Genomic DNA, 22080 nt, shown 5'->3' on the forward strand with positions numbered 1-22080 from the left:
GCCTGAGCTACCCCGGGCCCGCTACGAGGAGGAGCCGCCGGAGCCCGTTCATGCCCGCCACTGGGAGAATCCCTGGGAACCGCACCCCACTAACCCTGAGGGTGAGACTGGACCCGAACCCCTTTGCCCCTGCTGCTATCCAGAGGAGCCGCCTGAGGACCATTGGCCGGACTTCCCGGCAGAGCTACCGGACTTGCCGCCGAGCCCGGGCAGAGAGGAGCCCATGCAGATGGACTGGCCCGATCCCGGCGCGACGAACGAGGTAGGCTTTGAGGGGGATCATGGAAGCAGCCCGGGGGTAGCCGACCCCGGTCCGGCTGTAACCGAGTGTGAGCCTATGTCAGTGTGTTGCGGTCTGGATACCCCACTGACCAGCAGCGGCAGCAACCGCTGTTAGGGCCCCGGGCTGGAACGCAGTGGAGTGGGTGGGCCTACGTTCCCCCCTGCCACCCTCCGCACGGGTGGCAGGCTTCCCCCTCACCCAACGCTCGGCTACGGAAGCCTAGGCATGCCTTACCTGAACTGTTTATCCGCTCAGCCCCTGCAAACAAGGGCCTGAGCCTAACTGTGTTCGCCCCGCCCTGATCCAGGGCCTGGGCTTTGAACTATCTGCCCGCTCAGCCCCTGCAACAAGGGCCTGAGCCTAACTGTGTTTGCCCCGCCCTGATCCAGGGCCTGGGCTCTGAACTGTCTGCTCGTTCAGCCCCTGCAAACAAGGGCCTGAGCCTAACTGTGTTTGCCCCGCCCTGATCCAGGGCCTGGGCTTTGAACTATTTGCCTGCTCAGCCCCTGCAAACAAGGGTCTGAGCTAACTGTGTTTGCCCCGCCCTGATCCAGGGCCTGGGCTCCTGAACTGCTTGCTCGCTCAGCCCCCTGCAGTCAAGGGCCTGAGCTTTAACTGTGGTTGCTCCGACTCTGCACCAAAGAGCCGGAGTTTTGGGACTAACTGACTGCTTGTTCCCACAGTAGTGAGTCGGTGTGGCTCCTCTCTCACCCGGAAGGGTCGAGCCCCGGCTAGGACCTACTACAGTGTGGTATATGTGCAATAGACACACGTCTCTCTAGCAGCATGTTCCCTGCAGTCTTTATGTTGCTGTTGGTCTTGGTAACGTTATCACCTCTTGCAAGGAAACAAATCCAGCAGCTCTGGATCTCAGGCCTAAGGCTCTCCAATCCCCTCCAGCTCTCACTGGGCTACATGGCACCGTCTGGGATCACACCGCGCCCACGAGACTGCACTGACAGAAGCACAGCTGATCAAAGCCAGTGCAGCAGAGCTGGGCTGGGGCAGTGATGCCTAGCTCTTCCCAGCCTTTGAGAAACAGGCTGCAAATTAGTTGTCACACCAGGTCGTTAAATTCCACTAAACCAGGGGTCGGCAACCTTTCAGAAGTGGTGTGCCGAGTCTTCATTTAATTTAAGGTTTCATGTGCCAGTAATACATTTTAACATTTTTAGAAGGTCTCTTTCTATAAGTCTATAATATATAACTAAACTATTGTTGTATGTAAAGTAAATAAGATTTTTAAAATATTTAAGAAGCTTCATTTAAAATTAAATTAAAATGCAGAGCCCCCCGGGCCTGTGGCCGGGACTCGGGCAGTGTGAGTGCCACTGAAAATCAGCTCGCGCGCCGCCTTCAGCACGCGTGCCATAGGTTGCCTACCCCTGCACTAAACGAAGCTCATAGGTCATCACAGCCGCCATGATCATTATGATGATTAATATTTATACTATGTGTTTATAGTGCATCGTAGAGTACCCAGCTCCTTACAGACACAGAGGCAAAGATATTCTCTACCCCTCCTAACACAGATGAGAGAAGCGATGGCCCAGGAGGAGAGGGAGGGGGAAGTATTTTTGGAAGAGGTGGGTTTTAGGGAGAGACTTGAAGGAGGTGAGAGGTTCATCCTATTGGGATCCAGGAAGGATCTGCTAAAGGACCTCCCCCCAGCCTAAGAGGAGGATCTACAGGACCTGGAAGCCAAGCGATTCCGGGGGACAACGAATGAAATAACAGGGACAGGAGTGCGGTCAAAGAGTCAAACAAAGGGAACCTGACGGGGAGGTGAGAGGCCCTGCCAGGGCTACAGGGCAGCAAGGTGGAAGGTGAGCAGGAAGACGAGGGGATTGGGAGGAGAGCTGGGAGTGGCTGGGAAAGCAGAAGACAACCTCAGAAATGTAGGAGGTGCTACAGGGCTTGGGAGAGCTGAGTCTGTTGCACTAAAGGGAGCTGATGAGGGTTTCTGGGAAGGATGAGGGTGGCCTTAGAGGCAGCATGGTAAATAGTCTGGAAGGGAGGAGGACACAGTGAGACTGGGAGGGAGGGCAAAGGCCGCCATAAAACAAGCCCAGACTCATGCCACAGAGCTCTCTGGTGCCAGGGGTTCTGATAACAAACAGTTAGATAAGGGAAAGTGATGGATCCTTCATGGCAAAAGAGACAGGACTTAACTGTAATGAGTTCAAGGGAATTCTTTTACAAGGCTGCTGGGCACAGACACCCCCTGGAGTTCTCTCTGGTTCTGCAGCTCCCAGCCTGCACTGCCCAGGTTCGCCACACAGGGTCTCCCTATGTTCTGGCCTGGACTCTCCAGTCACAGAAGGGGCAGCTGACTTCACTACAGGTCCGGTTTGAGATGTGTGGGAGGGAGTGATGGTGTGAAGGGAAACGGAGATCAAACTGCACTCTGGTTCCAATGTTACGCTGGCTGACTCCCTAATGGACACAGTCCACATGCATGCACACAGATATCTGCATTTTCCCCTCATCCTTGTTACCAAGAGCACTTTAGATGATTAAACCTGAAAGGGTTTATTGAAATCTAATTTATTGTTCACTGTTCATGTTGCTCATTTTTTCACTGCACTCAGCTTTGACAGTGAAACGACTGTAGGCTGGTCAATTTCATTTCCTGGTTCTGGGGATGAATATAGCACTGTGATGTTTAGGTTCCCCATTCTGCAGGGGAAGGTGTGCATTTAAAACTGCTTTCAGTTAAAAAAAAAAAAAAAAAAAAACCCTGCAGGACTCAGCAGGGGTTTGAACCCTAAGCCTTCAGATCCACAGTACAGTGCTCCATCACTTGAACTAAAGGAACAATATCATTACCTGGTAGCAGTAGTAGGCTACTTTTCCTGTGATGGACACATCCCGGAAGGCACTGCGGTACACACATTGCCACATCTTACACAAATTTTTCTATTCCTATTAGGATTTTGTAAATCCTGTTGTAAAAATCTAAATATTGAGCCTATAACTAGAATAATAGAATCTCAGGGTTGGAAGGGACCTCAGGAGGTCATCTAGTCCCACCCCCTGATCAAAGCAGGACCAGCCCCAACTAAATCATCCCAGCCAGGGCTTTGTCAAGCCGGGCCTTAAAAACCTCTAAGGATGGAGATTCCACCACCTCCCTAGGTAACCCATTCCAGTGCTTCACCACCCTCCTAGTGAAAAAGTTTTTCCTAATATCCAACCTAGACCTCCCCCACTGCAACTTGAGACCATTGCTCCTTGTTCTGTCATCTGCTACCACTGAGAACTAGCTGCCGTCCACCTCTTTAACAAATGTTTAAAATGTAAAAGGGCAAGAAGGATCAGGAGTTTGCAATGAGGAGATGGCAGCAAAAATGGAAAATAACTAGAGAAAATGAGAAGCCCCTGGAATATGGATCAGCTGCATTTCCTTTCCCACTGGCTCAGGTACTCCAAGACAAGAGCTGGCGAGCTGACAGCATAGCTCCATCTCCGCTGCGGCAGAGGGCAGAGGCAGCGTGAGTGGCTGCGGAGGAAGGCAGCTCTGGCAGCACGTCCATCCCATACTCAGACAGCTGCAGTCACACTCACACACCTGAGCGTATTTCATTGAGCTGTCACCTTTTACAGCAGAGAGATTATATCCATTCTCAAAGAAAATAGTCTCTTTAGCTGGTGACATCAAATCTGTTATAGCTTTGGCAATGCGGCTTGCATTAGAGTCACGCCAGCGAGACAGCGGAGCGCAGGAAGACAGAGAATGGAGCAGCGTAGGAGAGATGGAGAGAAGGAGAAAGATAAGGGAGGAGGAGAATGCTAAGGGGTACGATTCTCCGCTGCACGATATGTGTCAATGAGAGTTACTCGGGGGGATATGAGGGACCCTGAGAGATGGCCAGAGAGCCATGAGACATGGAGGGATGGAGCCAGTGAATGAGCGGGAGAAAGTGAAAGATGAAGAGGTGGCAGGTGAGGGAGCTGGAGAGAAACCCAAAATGAGAAAGACAATGTGAAAGAAAGCTAGCCGGAAAGAGACAGCAAAAGATGGGAGAGAGATGACAGCAATGGTAGGAGAGGGAGTGAGGAATTCAGTGGAGAGAGCATAGGGACACTCTGGCAGAGAGGGGTTTGCTTGGGGCAGTGTGATTGTGATAGTTTGGGGGCATGGGGAGCAGGCTGAGCTGGGTAGACGACGACCCCATTCAGGGGCGCTGGAACAATTTGTATAGTGGGGGTGCTGAGAGCCCTTGAACCAAACTGTAAACCCTGGATATGATGGAAACCACTTCCAGCCAGGGGGTGCAGCAGCCTCCCCAGCATCCCTAGTTCCAGCCCCTATAACCCCATTTCTGTTATCTGTGACTCTCCTTGCTGGCTGAGATGCTGCAGGTACCCAGACCCCAGCGAGGCAGTGAGAAGTCCTGCCCTGATAGGGAATCAGAATGGGCCACCCAGGAGGGCTTTCGTGGCCCTGCCATCTCTGCTCCTCTGGGCTGGAGTCACCCCACGGACACAGGAAGATATGGAGTGTGTGTGGGACAGCATCCAGGAAGGGGGGAGTCACCTCCAGGGGGCAGGCAGTATTTCTGCCTTCCCCCTCCCTGGGAGGGCATCCCCCAGCCTCCCTGGCCACACCCACTCCCAGTCCAGCCATGCTCACTCTTGGGGAAGTGCTGGCCTCTTGTGACAGCCCTGGTTTGCTGCTTCCCCCACTGGGCTTTCTGCTTTGCACACCAGGCCCATGCCTAGCCCCATGTACTGACAGCAGGGGCGCTGGGGACCAGCGGGGGAGGGGCTGAAAGAGGGAGAGAGGATGGAGTAGGAAGGAATGTGGGAGAAGTCCCAGGGGAATGAGGGAGCTCTCTGCTGTGCCCCCGCAGGCCTGTCACAGGGATGGGTCCCAGGAAGGTCCTAGGGTCTGAGGGGCAGCGCTACGCCCAGGGGCAGAAGGGACAGAAGAGGTAAGACTTACCATCCATGTCCAGCCGCTGGATGATGACCTCCAGCTCCACCTCATTGGGCATGTAGCCCAGGGAGCGCATGGCCGTGCCCAGCTCCTGCTTAGAGATGAAGCCATTCCCATCCCGGTCGAACACTTTGAAGGCTTCCCGGATCTCTGTGGAGAGGGAGGGGAGTGAGTGAGTCTGTCAGCTGGGTTGCCCCGTCACCCACCTGAGCCCTGGGGCATTGACTCCCAGGGGGTAGTACAGACAGGGGTCCGATTCTCCCCACCCCCTTGGCATGGTAGTGATTCTCACTGGGAATGTCTGCTGTCCTGTAGGGATGGGATCTTCAGCTGGAAATATGCTGCTTAAACTCACAGCATTGTCTGTCGAGAGTCCTTTTCTGGCGCCAGTCCCTGAGCACCTCATGATCTCTAACATGTTTATCCTCACATGTTCCCAGGAGGCAGAGCAGAGCTATTATCCCCAGTGCACAGATGAGAAACTGAGGCACAGAGAGACCAAAGCCCAGAGCCTCTAAGGTATTTAGATGCCTAATTCCCATGGTAATCAATGGGAATTAGGTGCCTAAATACCTGTTTGTTGAAAAATAACCAATCTTAAAAATAGCTTTTACAGGCATGATTTTACTGGCTCTGGCTTAATGACGTTGTTACAGTGATGTCTGGAGCGCGGCTCATTCCCTGGTGTTTCAGCATGTTCACTATAGCGTGCCCACGAGCTGCAGCCCTTTGAAAGCGTCTTGTTGCTGTTTAATGGATTCATTTCTAATAACCATGGAGTGGAGCCATCCCTGTTGTGTCCGCACCCTGGGTATTTACTGAGTTCTGAGTGAGCACGTGTCTAAAAAGGGTTATATGAATGTTCCAACTGGGAACATCACACGCCCCCTGGATTTGGGGGAACCTCTCACTCCAGACCCAGTTGCTTGAGTTGCAGGGAACAAGATAGAAAAATTCTACCAATTTAGAATCATAGGGCTAGGAGGGACCACAAGGGTTATCTAGTCTAATCCCCTGCCAAGATACAGGAGTTGTGTCAAAGGCATGGTCTACACTGGTGGGGGGAGGGATCGACCTAAGATACGCAACTTCAGCTACAAGAATAGAGTAGCTGAAGTCAACGTAACTTAGGTCGACTTATCTCACATCCTCACGGCGCAGGGTCGACTGCCGCCGTTCCCCCGTCGACTCCGCTTCCGCCTCTTGCCACGGTGGACTACAGGAGTGGACAGCAGAGTGATTGGGGATCGATTTATCATGTCTACACTAGACACAATAAATTGATCCCCGATAGATCGATCACTACCCGCTGATCCGGCGGGTAGTGCAGATGTACCCTAAACCATCCCAGACAGATGCTATCCAGCCTCCTTTTGAAAGCCTTCAGGGAAGGAGCTTCCATGACCAACCTGGGCGTCTGTTCCATTGTCCTGCTGTTCTTACAGGTAGGGAGTTTTTCCTGAGATTTCATCTAAATCTGCACTGCTGTAGTTTGAACCCATCGCCTTTTGTTTTGCCCTCTGTGGCAAAAAAGGACAACTATTCTCCATCTTTTTTATGGCAGCCTTTCAAGTATTTGAAGACTGCTATAATGTCCCCCCCTTAATCTCCTCTTTTCCAAACTAGATGTAAGCATGGTCTGCTGAATTCTTCCCTGACAGCTAGGTGGGAGGGAGAGAGACTTCAAGAGCAAACTGTATTTACATGAACACACCTACTCTGCTTAGTTATCTGCTGTATTGCTCAAAGTGATCAACTTTGGCTGGTGTTGGGTTACAAATCATCTTAGTACTGAATGCAGGGGTAATGAAATGCTGTTACCAATGTTGGCATTATTGTGAATAAAGGGGGGAGGGATAGCTCAGTGGTTTGAGCATTGGTCTGCTAAACACAGGGTTGTAAATTCAATCCTTTAGGGGGTCATTTGGGGCAAAAAATCTGTCTGGGGATTGGTCCTGCTTTGAGGTCCCTTCTAATCCTGATATTCTATGAACTGTGCTTAACCTGTCCTAAATGAGAGGGTGACCCTCAGCTGAAAGGACCTCATTAAGCCAGGGGCTCAAATGCCAGAGGTCTGTGGAAGTAAAAGGGGTGAGGACAGGTGTTCTAGCCAGGAGGTGTGTGGCACCTCCACTAGGGTCCTTTCCAGACTGGTTTAACCTATTCCTCCCCACTGTTCAAATAAAGAGCTATATAAGCTTCATTAGGAGCCTCTTTACTATTTTAAATAATCAGTCAGAACTGAAATCACTTGAGGTGGAGCAGTTTCTGCCCACCCTGCAAAGAGTTCAAAATTATTAAGCCCTGGTCTACACTACGAGTTTAGGTCGACTTTAGCAGGGTTAAATCGAATTAAGCCTGGACACGTCCACACAACGAAGCCCTTTCTTTCGATTTAAAGGGCCCTTTAAACCGGTTTCTTTACTCCACCTCTGAGGGGATTAGCGCTAAAATGGGCCTTTGCGGGTCAGATTTGGGGTAGTGTGGATGGAATTCGACGTTATTGGCCTCCAGGAGCTATCCCACAGTGCTTCATTGTGACCGCTCTGGACAGCACTCTCAACTCAGATGCACTAACCAGGTAGACAGGAAAAGCCCCGCAAACTTTTGAATTTCATTTCCTGTTTGCCCAGTGTGGAGAGCACAGGTGACCACGCAGAGCTCATCAGCACAGGTAACCATGATGGAGTCCCAGGATCACAAAAGAGCTCCAGCATGGACAGAACGGGAGGTATGGGATCTGCTCGCCATATGGGGAGACGAATCAGTGCTAGCTGAACTCCGTAGCAGTAAACGAAATGGCAAAATATTAGAAAAGGTCTCAAAGGCCATGAAGGACAGAGGCCATAACAGGGACGCACAGCAGTGCCGCGTGAAAATTAAGGAGCTAAGGCAAGCCTACCACAAAGCCAGAGAGGCAAACGGAAGGGCTGGGGCAGAGCCGCAGACATGCCGCTTCTACACGGAGCTGCATGCCATTCTAGGGGGTGCAGCCACCACTACCCCAACCTTGTGCTTTGACTCCGTCAATGGAGAAACATGCAACAGGGAAGCGGGTTTGGGGTACATGGAAGATGATGATGATGACAATGAAGATAGCTCACAGCAAGGAAGCGGAGAAACCGGTTTCCCCAACAGCCAGGATATGTTTATCACCCTGGACCTGGAACCAGTAACCCCCGAACTCACCCAAGGCGTGCTCCCAGACCCTGAGGGCACACAAGGGACCTCTGGTGAGCGTACCTTTGTAAATATTACACATGGTTTAAAAGCAAGCGTGTTTAATGATTAATTTGCCCTGGCAATCGTGGCCAGTACAGCTACTGGAAAGGTCTGTTAACATGTATGGGGATGGAGCGGAAATCCTCCAGGGACATCTCCAGAAAGCTCTCCTTCATGTACTCCCAAAGCCTTTGCAAAAGGTGTCTGGGGAGGGCTGCCTTATCCCGTCCGCCACAGTAGGACACTTTACCACGCCAGGCCAGTAGCATGTAGTCTGGAACCATTGCATAACAAAGCATGGCAGCGTATGGTCCTGGTGTTTACTGGCATGCAGACAACATCCATTCCTTATCTCTTTGTTATCCTCAGGAGAGTGATATCATTCACGGTCACCTGGTTGAAATGGGGTGATTTTATTAAGGGGGCATTCAGAGGTGCCCGTTCCTGCTCGGCTGAACAGAAATGTTCCCTGCTGTTAGCCACGAGGTGGGGGTGGGGAGGGGTGAAGGGATCATCCCAGAGAATTGTGTGTGTGTGTGTGTGTGGGGGGGGGGTAGTTGGGTTTGTGCTGTACGTTAACCCGGAAACCCCAGCCCCTCCTTTTACATTGCAAACCCATTTTAAATGGCCAACCCAACGGGTGCTTGGTATGGGAAATGAGGGCGCTACTGTTTGAAACCATTCCCACATGTTATGAGGGTTAAAAAAGCCAAAAGACTGTGTCTTACCATGGCTGCCTGCAAGCCAAATTCTGTTGCCTAGCACCATGTGCGTGATCTCTCACACCAAACCGGCAGGCCCTCAATATAAGAGGAAAAATGCGACCTTGTAACGAAAGCACATGTGCTGTGTAATGTGAACAGCAAAATTTAACGTGAAAGAGTGTACCCATTGTTCTCTAAAATGTGTCTTTTTTAACCACCTCTCCCTTGGCCTCCACCAGCTGCAAATGTTTCTCCTTCGCAGAGGCTAGCAAAGATTAGAAGGAGAAAACAGCAGACTCGGGATGATATTTTCACGGAGCTCCAGATGTCCTCCCACGCTGAAAGAGCACAGCAGAATGCGTGGAGGCAGTCAATGTCAGACTATAGAAAAGCACAATATGAACGAGAGGAGAGGTGGCGGGCTGAATCGTGGAATGAAGAAAGCAAGTGGCGGGCTGAAGATGATAGGTGGCGTCAGCTTGCAGACAGAAGGCAAGAGTCGATGCTCTGGCTGCTGGAGCATCAAACTGATATGCTCCAGCGTATGGTTGAGCTGCAGGAAAGGCAACAGGAGCAGAGACTGCCGCTACAGCTCCTGTGTAACCAACAGCCCTCCTCCCCAAGCCCCATTGCCTCCTCACCCAGACGCCCAAGAACACGGTGGGAAGGCCTCCGGCCACCCAGTCACTCCACCCCAGATGATTGCCCGAGCATCGGAAGGCTGGCCTTCAATAAGTGTTAAAGTTTTAAACTGCAGTGTGTCGTTTTCCTTCCCTCTCCTCTACCCCTATTGGGCTACCTTGGCAATTATCCCCCAAGTTGTGTGATGAATTAATAAAGAATGCATGAATGTGAAGTAACAATGACTTTATTGCCTCTGCAAGCGGTGCTCGAAGGGGGGAGGGGAGGGTGAGGTGGTTCGTTTACAGGGAAGTAGAGTGAACTGGGTGGGGGGGGCGGAGGGTTCATCAAGGAGAAACAAACAGAAGTTTCATACCGTAGCCTGGCCAGTCACAAAACTCGTTTTCAAAGCTTCTCTGATGCGCACCGCGCTCTGCTGTACTCTTTTAACCGCCTGGTGTCTGGCTGCGCGTAATCAGCGGCCAGGCGATTTGCCTCAACCTCCCACCCCGCCATAAATGTCTCCCCCTTACTCTCACAGATATTGTGGAGTGCACAGCAAGCAGCAATAACAATGGGGATATTCTTTTCGCTGAGGTCTGAGCGAGTCAGTAAGCTGCGCCAGCGCACTTTTAAACGTCCAAATGCACATTCCACCACCATTCGGCACTTGCTCAGCCTGTAGTTGAACAGGTCCTGACTACTGTCCAGGCTGCCTGTGTACGGCTTCATGAGCCATGGCATTAAGGGGTAGGCTGGGTCCCCAAGGATCACGATAGGCATTTCAACATCCCCAACGGTTATTTTCTGGTCCGGGAAGAAAGTCCCTTCCTCCAGCTTTTGAACAAGACCAGAGTTCCTGAAGACACGAGCATCATGTACCTTTCCCGGCCATCCCACGTTGATGTTGGTGAAACGTCCCCTGTGATCCACCAGGGCTTGCAGCAGCATTGAAAAGTACCCCTTGCGGTTTATGTACTCGGTGGCTTGGTGCTCCGGTGACAAGATAGGGATATGGGTTCCATCTATCGCCCCACCACAGTTTGGGAATCCCATTGCAGCAAAGCCATCCACTATGGCCTGCACGTTTCCCAGAGTCACTACCCTTGATATCAGCAGGTCTTTGATTGCCCTGGCAACTTGGATCACAGCGGCCCCCACAGTAGATTTGCCCACTCCAAATTGATTCCCGACTGACCGGTAGCTGTCTGGCGTTGCAAGCTTCCACAGGGCTATCACCACTCGCTTCTCAACTGTGAGGGCTGCTCTCATCCTGGTATTCTGGCACTTCAGGGCAGGGGAAAGCAAGTCACAAAGTTCCATGAAAGTGCCCTTACGCATGCGAAAGTTTCGCAGCCACTGGGAATTGTCCCAGACCTGCAACACGATGCGGTCCCACCAGTCTGTGCTTGTTTCCCGGGCCCAGAATTGGTGTTCCACGGCTATAACCTGCCCCATTAACACCATGATTTGCACATTGCTGGGGCCCGTACCTTGTGTGAGGGCTGTGTCCATGTCAATTTCCTCATCACTCTCGTTGCCGCGCTGCAATCACCTCATCGGCTGGTCCTGGTTTTGCTTTGGCATGTCCTGGCTCTGCATATACTCCAGGACAATGCTCGTGGTGTTCATAGTGCTCATAATTGCCGCGATGATCTGAGCGGGCTCCATGATCCCAGTGCTATGGCGTCTGGTCTGAAAAAAGGTGCGAAACTGACGGAGGGAGGGGCGACTGACAACATTGCATACAGGTACAGGGAATTAAAATCAACAAAGGTGGCTGTGCATCAGGGAGAAACACAAACAACTGTCACACAGCATGGCCCCCCCAAAGATTGAACTCAAAACCCTGGGTTTAGCAGGCTGTTGATTTCACAGAGGGAGGGGGAAGCAAATGAATACATCTATTTTTTACATCTTAAGCTGGCAGCCAACGGTGCAGCATGACTGATAGCCCTCGGCATCTTCTGGGTGCTTAGCAGAAGATACTGTATTACGACTGCTAACCATCATCGTCAAGACGGTTCAATAGGACTGCCGGCAGGACTGAGTCTCCAGGAGACAAAACATGTCTGCCCAAGTGCCTATGATTGAATTGGAGTACAACAACAATGAATACCAGTCGTAATTCACCATCTACTGCCAAAAGGCAAGGAGCTGCTGCTGTGTAGCAATGCAGCCCCAGATCTGCCAGCACCCAGATAGCCGATGACGGCTACTAGTCATATTGCACCGTCTACTGCCAAAAGGCAATTAGCTGCTGTTGTGTAGCAATGCAGTACCACGTCTGCCGGCACCCAGATGACATATGGTGAGCTGAGCTGAGCTGAGCGGGCTCCATGCTTGCCGTGGTATGTTGTCTGCACAGGTAACCCAGGTAAAAAGGCGCGAATCGATTGTCTGCCGTTGCTCTGACGGAGGGGGAGGGGCCTGACGGCATGTACCCAGAACCCCCCGTGACACTGTTTTGCATCATCAGGCATTGGGATCTCAACCCAGAATTCCAATGGGTGGCGGAGACTGCGGGAACTGTGGGATAGCTACCCACAGTGCAACGCTCCGGAAGGCGACGCTAGCCTTGGTATTGTGGACGCGGTCCGCCAGCTTCATGCACTTAGAGCATTTTATGTGGGGACACACACAATCGACTGTATAAAACCGATATCTATAAAACCGGCTTCTACAAATTCGACCTAATTTCGTAGTGTAGACACACCCTCAGAGACTGATGTGCAGAGGTCACAGCAGAGAGGCAAGTAGCAGCAGAAGGTGACTCACAGTCAGCTAGTGAATGAGTGGCTGGTGAGGCAGCAGGATCCAGGACTGGTGGGACAGCCAGGGTAGAGGAACCGCAGCCGGCAGATTCTGAAGCAAGCAAGGTACCTTCTCCCCCAGGTGGGAGGCGAACTCACACAGATGTACCTCTAAACCCTGGCGTCCTCACTGACCGAAGGACAACCACTGTGAGTGGGGTATGGTGAGGGAGCAGAGAGGGGCTCAGAAAAGGAACTTTTGCTTGTTGGACTCAAGAACATGAGGCAGAAGGCACAGCCCCATGCACTCTGGGGTGGGTGTCCTGCTCACAGCTTTATGATTATGAATCCTGCTTTTGGCATTTTCCCTAATTAATGTTGCGTGACTTCCCTCCTTTCATTAAAAGTTTCTTTTCTACACTCAGACTCTGTGCTTGTGAGTGGGGAAGTATTGCCTCTTAGAGATCCCTGTGGAACCCCATTTGTGACCTCTGTCCAATCCGACATCATTCCATGAATAGTTACTCTTTGTTTGCAGTTGTTTAACCAATTATGTATACACTTAATGGTAGTTCTGCCGAGCCTGAATTTCTCCAGCTTACTTATCAGAATGTCATGTGGGGACTGTGTCAAAACTCCCATGGGTGTTTATTTGTTGATTTTAGAGGGGATGTGTCTGAAAACAGGGCTTATAAGTGAACTGGATTGCATAATACTTGAAAGTTACAGAGGGCTTCTTGGGTCTGATCTCTCAACTGCACTGTGCTTTAGAATGGGTCCCTAATCTAGAGATTATAAAGCTCTTTTACTCAGCGGCAGCAGTGGCATTATCCCCATTCTTCAGATGGGGAAACTGAGGCACAGAGAGGGGAGGTGACTTGCCCAAGGTCTCTCAGTAGGCCATGTCTACACTCAGCAGCACTGTAGCGTAGATGCTTCCTGTAGTGATGGAAGGGTTTTTTCTGTCAATGTAGTTAATGCACCTCCCCAAGCGGTGGTAGCTGGGTCAGCAGGAGAATTCTTCCGTCGACCAAGCCACATCTACACCGGGGGTTAGTTTGGCTTAACTATGGTGCTTCACACCCCTGGGCACCATAACCATGTTGACTTATCTTTTAAGTGTGGAGCAGGCCTAAGGCAGTGGCAGACCTGGGAGCTGAACTCAGTCCTCATGACATCAAGTCAAGCACTGGACTACAGCACTTTTATGTCTAGCCCTTGGGTTTTAGACAGGACTTTGTAACAGGATCTATTCTGTGTTGTAAGCAGGGCCTCAGGCCATGGCTACCCTAGTGAGCTTACAGCAGTGCAGCTGCACTGATGCGGCTATAAATGCTCTGTGTAGCCACTCTAATCCTGTTGGCTTAATTACTCCACCCACAGCGAGCGGCGGTACCGTAAATCACCATAAATTACGTCACACCCCTGAGCGACATAACTTATATTGACTTAAGCTATAGTGTAGCAATAGCCAAAGGCAGCAGCAAAGTTTTCCTGTGTCATGTGACAGACCCAGGTCCAGCAGGACCCATCATTTCAACAGGCAATGTCAAAGACAAGAGTTCGCAGATTGGAGGAAGCTGGCATTTAGCTGGCGGGTGAGCACGACACCCCTCCTCCCCTGCTGTCACGCAGGCGATTAAGTCTGTAGGCATCTCTGTGTCTTTACATAACTATCTGCCTCACCATCGCACCAGCCGCTTTCTGGGCATTCGCCTGTAATTATATCTCTGCTTCGCATTACCGTTCTGCAAATTAATCACCGCGATTACTTCCTCGTCTATAGCAGGGACCTGCCCAAACAATTGCCAGGGAATCCGCTAAAGAGCAGGGACTGCTGAGCTGCTCTGTGTGCGCCGTGTGGGTAAGCAGTGAAAGGTCTGGTCACATACTGCATTGGCTCCCTACATGCCTCCCTCCAGCTGACCCCCTGGCACCTCACCCAGGCCAATCCCACGGGGGCTGGTCACTGCAGATACATGCGACCCTTTCCCTCCTCAGTATGTCAGATCATGGCCATTCTGTTCTGGCTACACGGACTCCTCTAGACTGGGCAAGGCTGTAGCTGCCTGCCATTCTGGGGGTGTTCTTGAGAAGATCTGGTGATTTGTGTGTCCCAAAGGGGCTGGTTTTCACATGGTACATGGGCTCTATGGGAGGGAATCCACAGCTGCAATCACCCCCTTCCTGTATGCGGCTCCCTCACCTGAGCCCTCTGATGTGCTGATCCTACCTTCACTGCCTCTCACTCCCTGTCCCCCTTCATGCCCCCAGCCCTCCCAGGATCTTCCTTCCTTCCCGTCCCTCCCTACTCTCCTTTACTCGGTCCCCTTTCTCTGCTCCCTGCCCTCGTTACCTCCTGCGGTCACCTGCATGCTCCTATCTCACCTTCCCCCCATCCCTACTGGTCCTGCCTCCGTCCCCTCTCTTGTCACACCTGCTCTCCCCTTCCCAAAGCCCTCTCTCCCTGCCCCACGCTGCATCCAAGCCCCAGCTCCTCCTCCTGCACACACTTAGCTTAGCAGAGGCTGGCACGCTTGGCCTCCCGTTCGCCTGGCAGCACTGACATCCAGAATGTGGGTTCTTCAAATGTCTCAGCCCCTGCACCAGGCCCACAGCTCGAGGGCCACCGGCTGCTTCTCCATGCTTTAGTGCCCGGCTCCCTCCATAGTGAAATGCCCCCTACAGGAAAGTGACACTGGTGAAGGAGGCAGTGACTCTCCAGGGCCACCAGGAGCCTCATCCTGAGGATCTCCCTTTGGAGAAGCTTCTCTGCAGGCCCCTTAGAACCCCAGGCACGCGCTGGCACGGCCAATGCACACGCGCTGGCACGGCCAATGCACACGCGCTGGCACGGCCAATGCACACGCGCTGGCACGGCCAATGCACATGCGCGGCTGTAATTCCCCTCAATTGCTGGTTCCATAACCATAAATGTCGATAAGAAGAATTGTACCAGGTTCTCAGGCAAAGAGATTCTGAAACCAGCCTACACTGCAAGGTCTTTTGTGTTAACTCCTTCAGCTCTGGATTACAACAGAGAATCTGGGCTCCCCTGACACTGAGACACAACTGCCCTCCCTCTGCTATATCACAGCACAGCACCCGGGAACCCCAGCACTGAGAGACGACTGCATCTCCGCTGCTATATCACAGCACCCGGGAACCCCGGCACTGAGAGACGACTGCATCTCCGCTGCTATATCACAGCACCCGGGAACCCCGGCACTGAGAGACGACTGCACCATGTGAAAAGGAGAACTGTTAGCCCAATTTTACAGATGGGAAATGAAGCCCATAGAGACTTGCCCATGGTCATCCAGTCTGTGGCAGTCTGGAAGGAACCCAGATTTCCTGAGCCCCAGGCCAGCTCCTTTGCCTCAGATCAACCTTCCTCTATTTCATTTCTTTCACTGTGTGGCTTTTTCATAGAGAGAAGAAAAATGTAAGGAAGAAAAAGAACAGAACAGATACATCAGGTGAGAAATTGGCCATTTGAAATAAATAGGAACATTAAACATGAATTAGAAATCATGTAATGTGAGGGTTTTTTGCTCTCCCTCTTTCAAGTGAATGTAGAGCTGGCAAATGATACCAGATTGACAGACCTGAAATCTCTTTAGTCACAGAACAGTACAGTCTGGACAATGATGAGGCGATTTTCCTACCATCAGTGTGCCACACAACCGTGATGTGGAAGGACTAAGCCTAGGGATGGAAGGGCACCATGAATACATAATTTGTCATCCCCTTATAATAGGCAGCCACTACTGCTAAGTGAATTAGTTCAAAGAGTTATTCCATTACTGACATTAATTCTTTGAAGAGTCCTAGAAAACTGGACCGGTACGAGAAGTTTGGAGAAAAGTAAACATGGTACTGGTCTTCATTCTGGTGAACAAAGAATGATCCTGACAATTACTAGATTGCAATGGCCAGTCTCACTGCAATCACAGGTAAAGTAAACAGTGCAAATATGCAGATGAAAAGAAAAATCACTAAAAACAGAGGAAAGAAGAGCTATGAGCAATTAATTAATGGGTTATAAAGAAACAAATCTTGCCATGTAAGCTTGATTGTTTTTTTAAATAGAATTGTAAAATTAGCTGATGACAAGAATGCAGTGCATATAATACAGCAGGGTTTTAGGGAAGTGTTTTATACAGCGGCTCATGAAATCTTATCCATAAAATTAATGTCATTTGGCTTGTATGGGAGCACTGATTAGAAACTTAGCTGAAGGACTGCAGGCAAAAGGTAAATGGCATTGTTTAGAGCTATGGAGAGGTGTGGGAGGGGGTACTGACAGAGATCAGTGCAGGGGCTGGTCTTCTTTAACACCTTTGCGAATGATCTGGAAAAAGTGAGTAGACAACAGGGAATCATTCCCACTCTGCATATAAACAGAAGGCTCCAGGGATGAAGGATTTGTACCTCCCCTACTCGGGCTGGGCAGTCAGATTAGCACTTGGTCTTTGCTGTTCCTTCATACAACAGCACTTGAGTGTTTAATGTTCAATGAGCCAAATTCAGAGAGTTGTCTCAATTGGTGTAAATTATACACTGAAGGGACTGGGAGAAGATATAAATGACGGTGTCTTAGAGTTCATTCCGAGCTGGTTGGCAAGTGGGCACTATCTTCTGCAAAACATTTAAAATGAACTGCAACATCTTTCATTTTTTCCCTAAACTTTTCTCTCAGGTTTTCTGACAGAAGGCAGAAAGCCGAAAATGTGTCAGTTTTTAATGGTTTTTGGTTTCCAAAAACTGAAACATTTTTGGTTTTGTTTTTTTCATACAAAAAAATCCTGAACATTTTGAAAGAAACAAAATTTTTCACAAAGCATTTTGTTGAAAGAAAAGACCACTTTTTGTCAGAACAAAATGTCTGAACGAAAAATTTTGATCAGCTGCGGTTCATTATCCTATAATGATCCATTCCCGGAGTCACAGGGTTCTAGGCCACTCTGACCTCCTGTATATCACAGGGCTTTACATTTCACCCAAGTACCCCTGCGTCGATTGGATTCTGAGTTTGGCCCATTGTGTCTAATCAAACCAAAAACGAAATATCTCCCTGCGCATTGAGTTAGTCAAATCTGGCACCATGGAACTCCCTGCTGCAGGGTATTATGGCAGCAGGTAACTTGTATGTTATTACAAAATGGACTAGGCCCATCTGCGAATGGGAATGGCACCTTCACTTACACTGGGTAGGACAAAAAGACAAGGGATCTCAACCCTTGTGTTCACAGCATAGGCATATCACCAGGTATGATCAGGAGGAAATTCCCCAGGGTGTAACTGTTCCCCACTGAGATGATTTATGGGGTTTTACAGCTTTCTCTGAAGCATCTGGTATTGTCCACTATCAGACACAAGATCCTAGTCTAGATTCATATATTTTAAGGCCATGTCATCTCATCTGACCTCCTGCATAACACAGGCCAGAGAATTCACCCTGTGATTCCAGAATCAAGCCCATAACTTCTGGCTCAGCTGCAGTGTGTCTGTTAGAAAGATTTCACATGATGGAGAATCCACCACATCCGTAGCTCGGGAAGTCATTCCAATGGTTAATCACAATATTGGCATTATGGGATGACACTTGTTTGTGACCCCGTGATTGAGAACCCGGGGACTCGATGGCCCATTGGTCTAGTCTGATGTGTTCCTTCTTATGGTTTTCTTTTGCTCTCCAGAAACATCCGTGCCGCACTCTCCTTTGAAGGGCACGTCTACGCTGCAGCTGGGAGCGAGCCTCCCAATCCGACTAGACAGACATGGGCTAGCTCTGCTCAAGCTAGCATGCTAAAAATAGTAGTGTGGATCTTGTACCAAAGGCAGGCATAGATTAGCCACCCGCATCCAAGCCCACCTGCCCCCTTCGGTCCATACTCAGATGGTTAACCCATGCTGCAACATCCCCACTGCTGTTTTTAGCACATGAATTCGAGCATAGCTAGTGCGTGTCTGTGCGCTTGGAGGCTGGCTCGGAGCTTCAGGGCAAACATGACCTAAGGGACTTCTCATTGACATCCCTGATCAGCCTCCCAGAACCAACTGAGGGCTGGGAGCCAGGCAGCCTCCTTTCAGGAATTCATGCCCTTCTTGCAGGAAATAGTCACTGACATACTATGGGCAGCCAGGCCCCCCTGTGCCTCTGAACTAGTAAGAGAGAGGGGAGAACATCTTGCGAGCCCCACTGACCGCTTGTCAGCATCTCCTTCGATGAGGGGTCTCTCCCACCCTCCCCCCGCACTAATGAAACCATTGCTCTCTGTGAAAGACCCCACAAACTGCTGCCCACAGGCTGACCTCCCTTAGCTAAGTAAGCGCCTGGAGAAGCCTGCAAAACTCCCGGCTCCAGTGCCACCTGCCAGTGGCCTGGAGCCATCTCAGTCAGCACTCAGGCCAGGGCAGCATGGGACAGACAGCACTTGTGACTCTGGGGCATGGCCACTTCTTGTCCATAGAATCCATATTCATTTAAAAGTGTTGACCATCCAGTACTGCTGCCTGGCTCCATGAAGGGATGAGTGGAAAGGCCCTGAAATAACTCAGAACTTTCCCCTCCTACCAAACCCAGGGGGCTGCTCTGGACAACTGTTCCTCCCCCTCCAGAGCCCTCACCTGAGCCTCAACCCTCTCCCCATGCTCTTCAGCATCTACAGGAAGTCACTGGGGAACTGGTGAGGCCATCTGGGCTGCACTGCCAGCTGTAGACAGCTGTAGGTCTCCACTCTGGCAGATGTGACCAGCCCCTGGACAAAGAACCGCTGGTGAATGCCACACCCAGGTGAGATGGAGGCGATGCTGCTATGAAGAGGGAAGTGCCATGAAGATCTCTCTTCTTCCATAACTTCCCCCACAATCGAGGGCACTTATCTGCTGAGTGTAAAATCAGCCGCAGCCTTGGGCAGCACAAACTGCCCCCCTCCGACTGTGACTAGCCATCCGATCATGCCCTGTCCTGTCTGACACAGACCTGGCCACGGTGAGGACATTCAGGACCTCCCGGCTCCATTAGTGTGCTTCAGCTGCCAGGATGGAGCTGCACGCCCTGGGAACGTGCTGCCTGGTGCCTGAGCCCTGAGCACTTCACCCCAGCGCTGCAACCCATTGAACAGAGTCCAGCACAGGACCCTGCTGTCCCAGCCCTCAATGGAACAGGCCCTGTTGCCTGAGAGACGCTTCTCCCTCCATGAGCACAATGTCCCACAACAGCTAGGTTCCTCTGGGACCCTGACACTGACTCCAAAGTGGGAGGTTCATGAATGCAGGAGACAGAACTCTCATGGGAACTGGGCGTAGGCTATGGAACCAAGCCCTGCAACAAACCCCATTGCCAACTCTGTCCACATATCTATTCAAGGAACACCATCATAGGACCATCATCAGCCACGCCATCAGGGGCTCGTTCACCTGCACATCTACCAATGTGATATATGGCATCATGTGCCAGCAATGCCCCTCTGCCATGTACATTGGCCAAACCGGACAGTCTCTACGCAAAATAATAAATGGACACAAATCAGACATCAAGAATTGTAACATTTAAAAACCAGTTGGAGAACACTTCTATCTCCCTGGACACTCAATAACAGACTTAAAAGTGGCAGTTCTTCAACAAAAAAACTTCAAAAACAGACTCCAGCGAGAAACTGCAGAACTGGACACCATCAAATTAGGTCTGAATAAAGACTGGGCGTGGATGGGTCACTACAAAAAGTAATTTCCCCCTGCTGATACTCACACCTTCTTATCAACTGTTGGAAATGGCCGACGTCCACCTTGATTGCACTGGCCTCATTAGCACTACAAAAGTAATTTCCCCTCTCTTGATATTTACCCCTTCTTGTCAACTGTTGAGAATAGGCCACTTCCACCTTAATTGAATTGGCCTCTTTAGCATTGACCCCACACTTGGTAAGACAACTCCCATCTTTTCATGTGCTGTTTATATATTACTGTATTTTCCCCTCCATGCATCTGATGAAGTGGGTTTTAGCCCACGAAAGCTTATGCCCAACTAAATGTGTTAGTCTCTAAGGTGCCACAAGGACTCGTTGTTATTACTGGATCAGAGCTCACAATTCTGCAACAATCCCCCCAAGGAACAGAGCCCTTTTTAAAATCCTTTCCTCTTCTGCAAAGCTCTGCTCCCCTTCCCAGGAAATCATCCAATGGCAGCTCCATGCCTTCCAAAGCAGGAAAGCATGGGAATCAACACTGTGTGCAACGCACAAGTCCCAAGAAGGGGGGGAAGGGAGAGCTGTTTCCTTGGGCTTGGCCAATCCAAGCGCTGTGTGTATGGGTGTGATTTATGCCCTGCCTACTAGAAAGGGGAGACATCAACAGGAAGGTCCCAATAAACACTGAGAGACAGATAAATCTTTGGTGCACCGAGCTGCAGGGCTGAGAAAGGCCTTGATAAATCAGGAGCTGTGTGCGGGGGAAGTGCATGAGTGTGTATACGGCTCCGTGCTCACAGATGTCATGGGCTGCCTGTGTGTCTCACGTTGGCCCCTCCTAGCCAGCCTGCTGCCCCAGGGGCCCAACATCACTGCACTCATGCAAAGAAAGGCACAAGCTGCTGCAGTGAAAAGGAGTGCAAATCCCAGCACCGAGGTACGCTGCCATGCTCCAAGCAAGCCCAGGGCAGCATGCTCCCCAGCACTCAGGGCCAGGCTCCGCCCATGGGCCAGCACAGGTGGCAAATGGAAAAGAACGGCTGCTCAATGCAAATTGCCAGCAACTTTCCATGAGCATCAGACAGGATCAATGGAAAGCTGCCCAAGGTGACCGTAAAGTGTCTTCAGAGATGTGTACAGATGTATGCAGGGCTACCAGCAGCAAGGTCCTGTATATCCAAGTCCGGGCAGTGAAAGCCACTGAACCAAGCCACACAGCTGTTGTTACTGATCACCATCATTAGTTGTTATGATTATAGCCTTGTGATTCTTGCGTAACCCGTCTGCCCACTCGAATTGGCAGCAACAAGGGCCAAATTAAATATCTAGGGGTTTCGCTTCAACAATACCACACAAAACCAGCCCAAGCCCCACCCAGTAGCCTGGGACAATTACGCACCAGCCCTGGGCGCATCTAAGAGGCAATAGTTCCCCTCTCGCAAGCACAGAGTCTGAGTGCAGAAAATAAACTTTTAATAAAAGGAGGGAAGTAACCCGGCATTCATTTGGGGAAACACTGCAAACGGGGTTCATAAGCATAAACCATGAGCAAAAGACCCACCCCTATGTAAGCTGGGCAGTGTCCTTTGCTGTCAGGTTCTTAAGTCCACAACCAAAAGTCCCATTAATGTGCCCGTCCCTTCTCTGCACCCCACTCATAGTTGTTGCCCTTGGTCAGTGCAGACCCAGAGTCCGGAGGTGCATCTGCAGAATTCACCTTCTGCTCTGGGTGGAGGTGGTAAGAAGGCATTTTATTCACTCCGCTGCCCAGGCACTCACTCACCACTCCTCTTTGCTGGCTACCCAATCACTACACCTCTCTACCACAGAATCATAGAATCATAGAATATCAGGGTTGGAA

The 22080-nt window shown here is 50.7% G+C and overlaps 1 protein-coding gene across 1 annotated transcript in view; it reads right to left on the minus strand.

The window, feature by feature from the left end:
- The window catches only part of CABP7 (calcium binding protein 7), a 75673-nt gene that overhangs the window by 14509 nt on the left and 39084 nt on the right, over positions 1–22080 (minus strand). The window contains exon 2 of the mRNA XM_005278821.4: positions 5232–5375. Within this exon, the coding sequence (XP_005278878.1) occupies positions 5232–5375 (144 nt within the window). The remainder of the gene's footprint in view (positions 1–5231; positions 5376–22080) is intronic.

The sequence above is a fragment of the Chrysemys picta genome, chromosome 15, assembly GCF_011386835.1.
Source record: "Chrysemys picta bellii isolate R12L10 chromosome 15, ASM1138683v2, whole genome shotgun sequence".
Classification (NCBI taxonomy): Eukaryota; Metazoa; Chordata; order Testudines; family Emydidae; genus Chrysemys; species Chrysemys picta.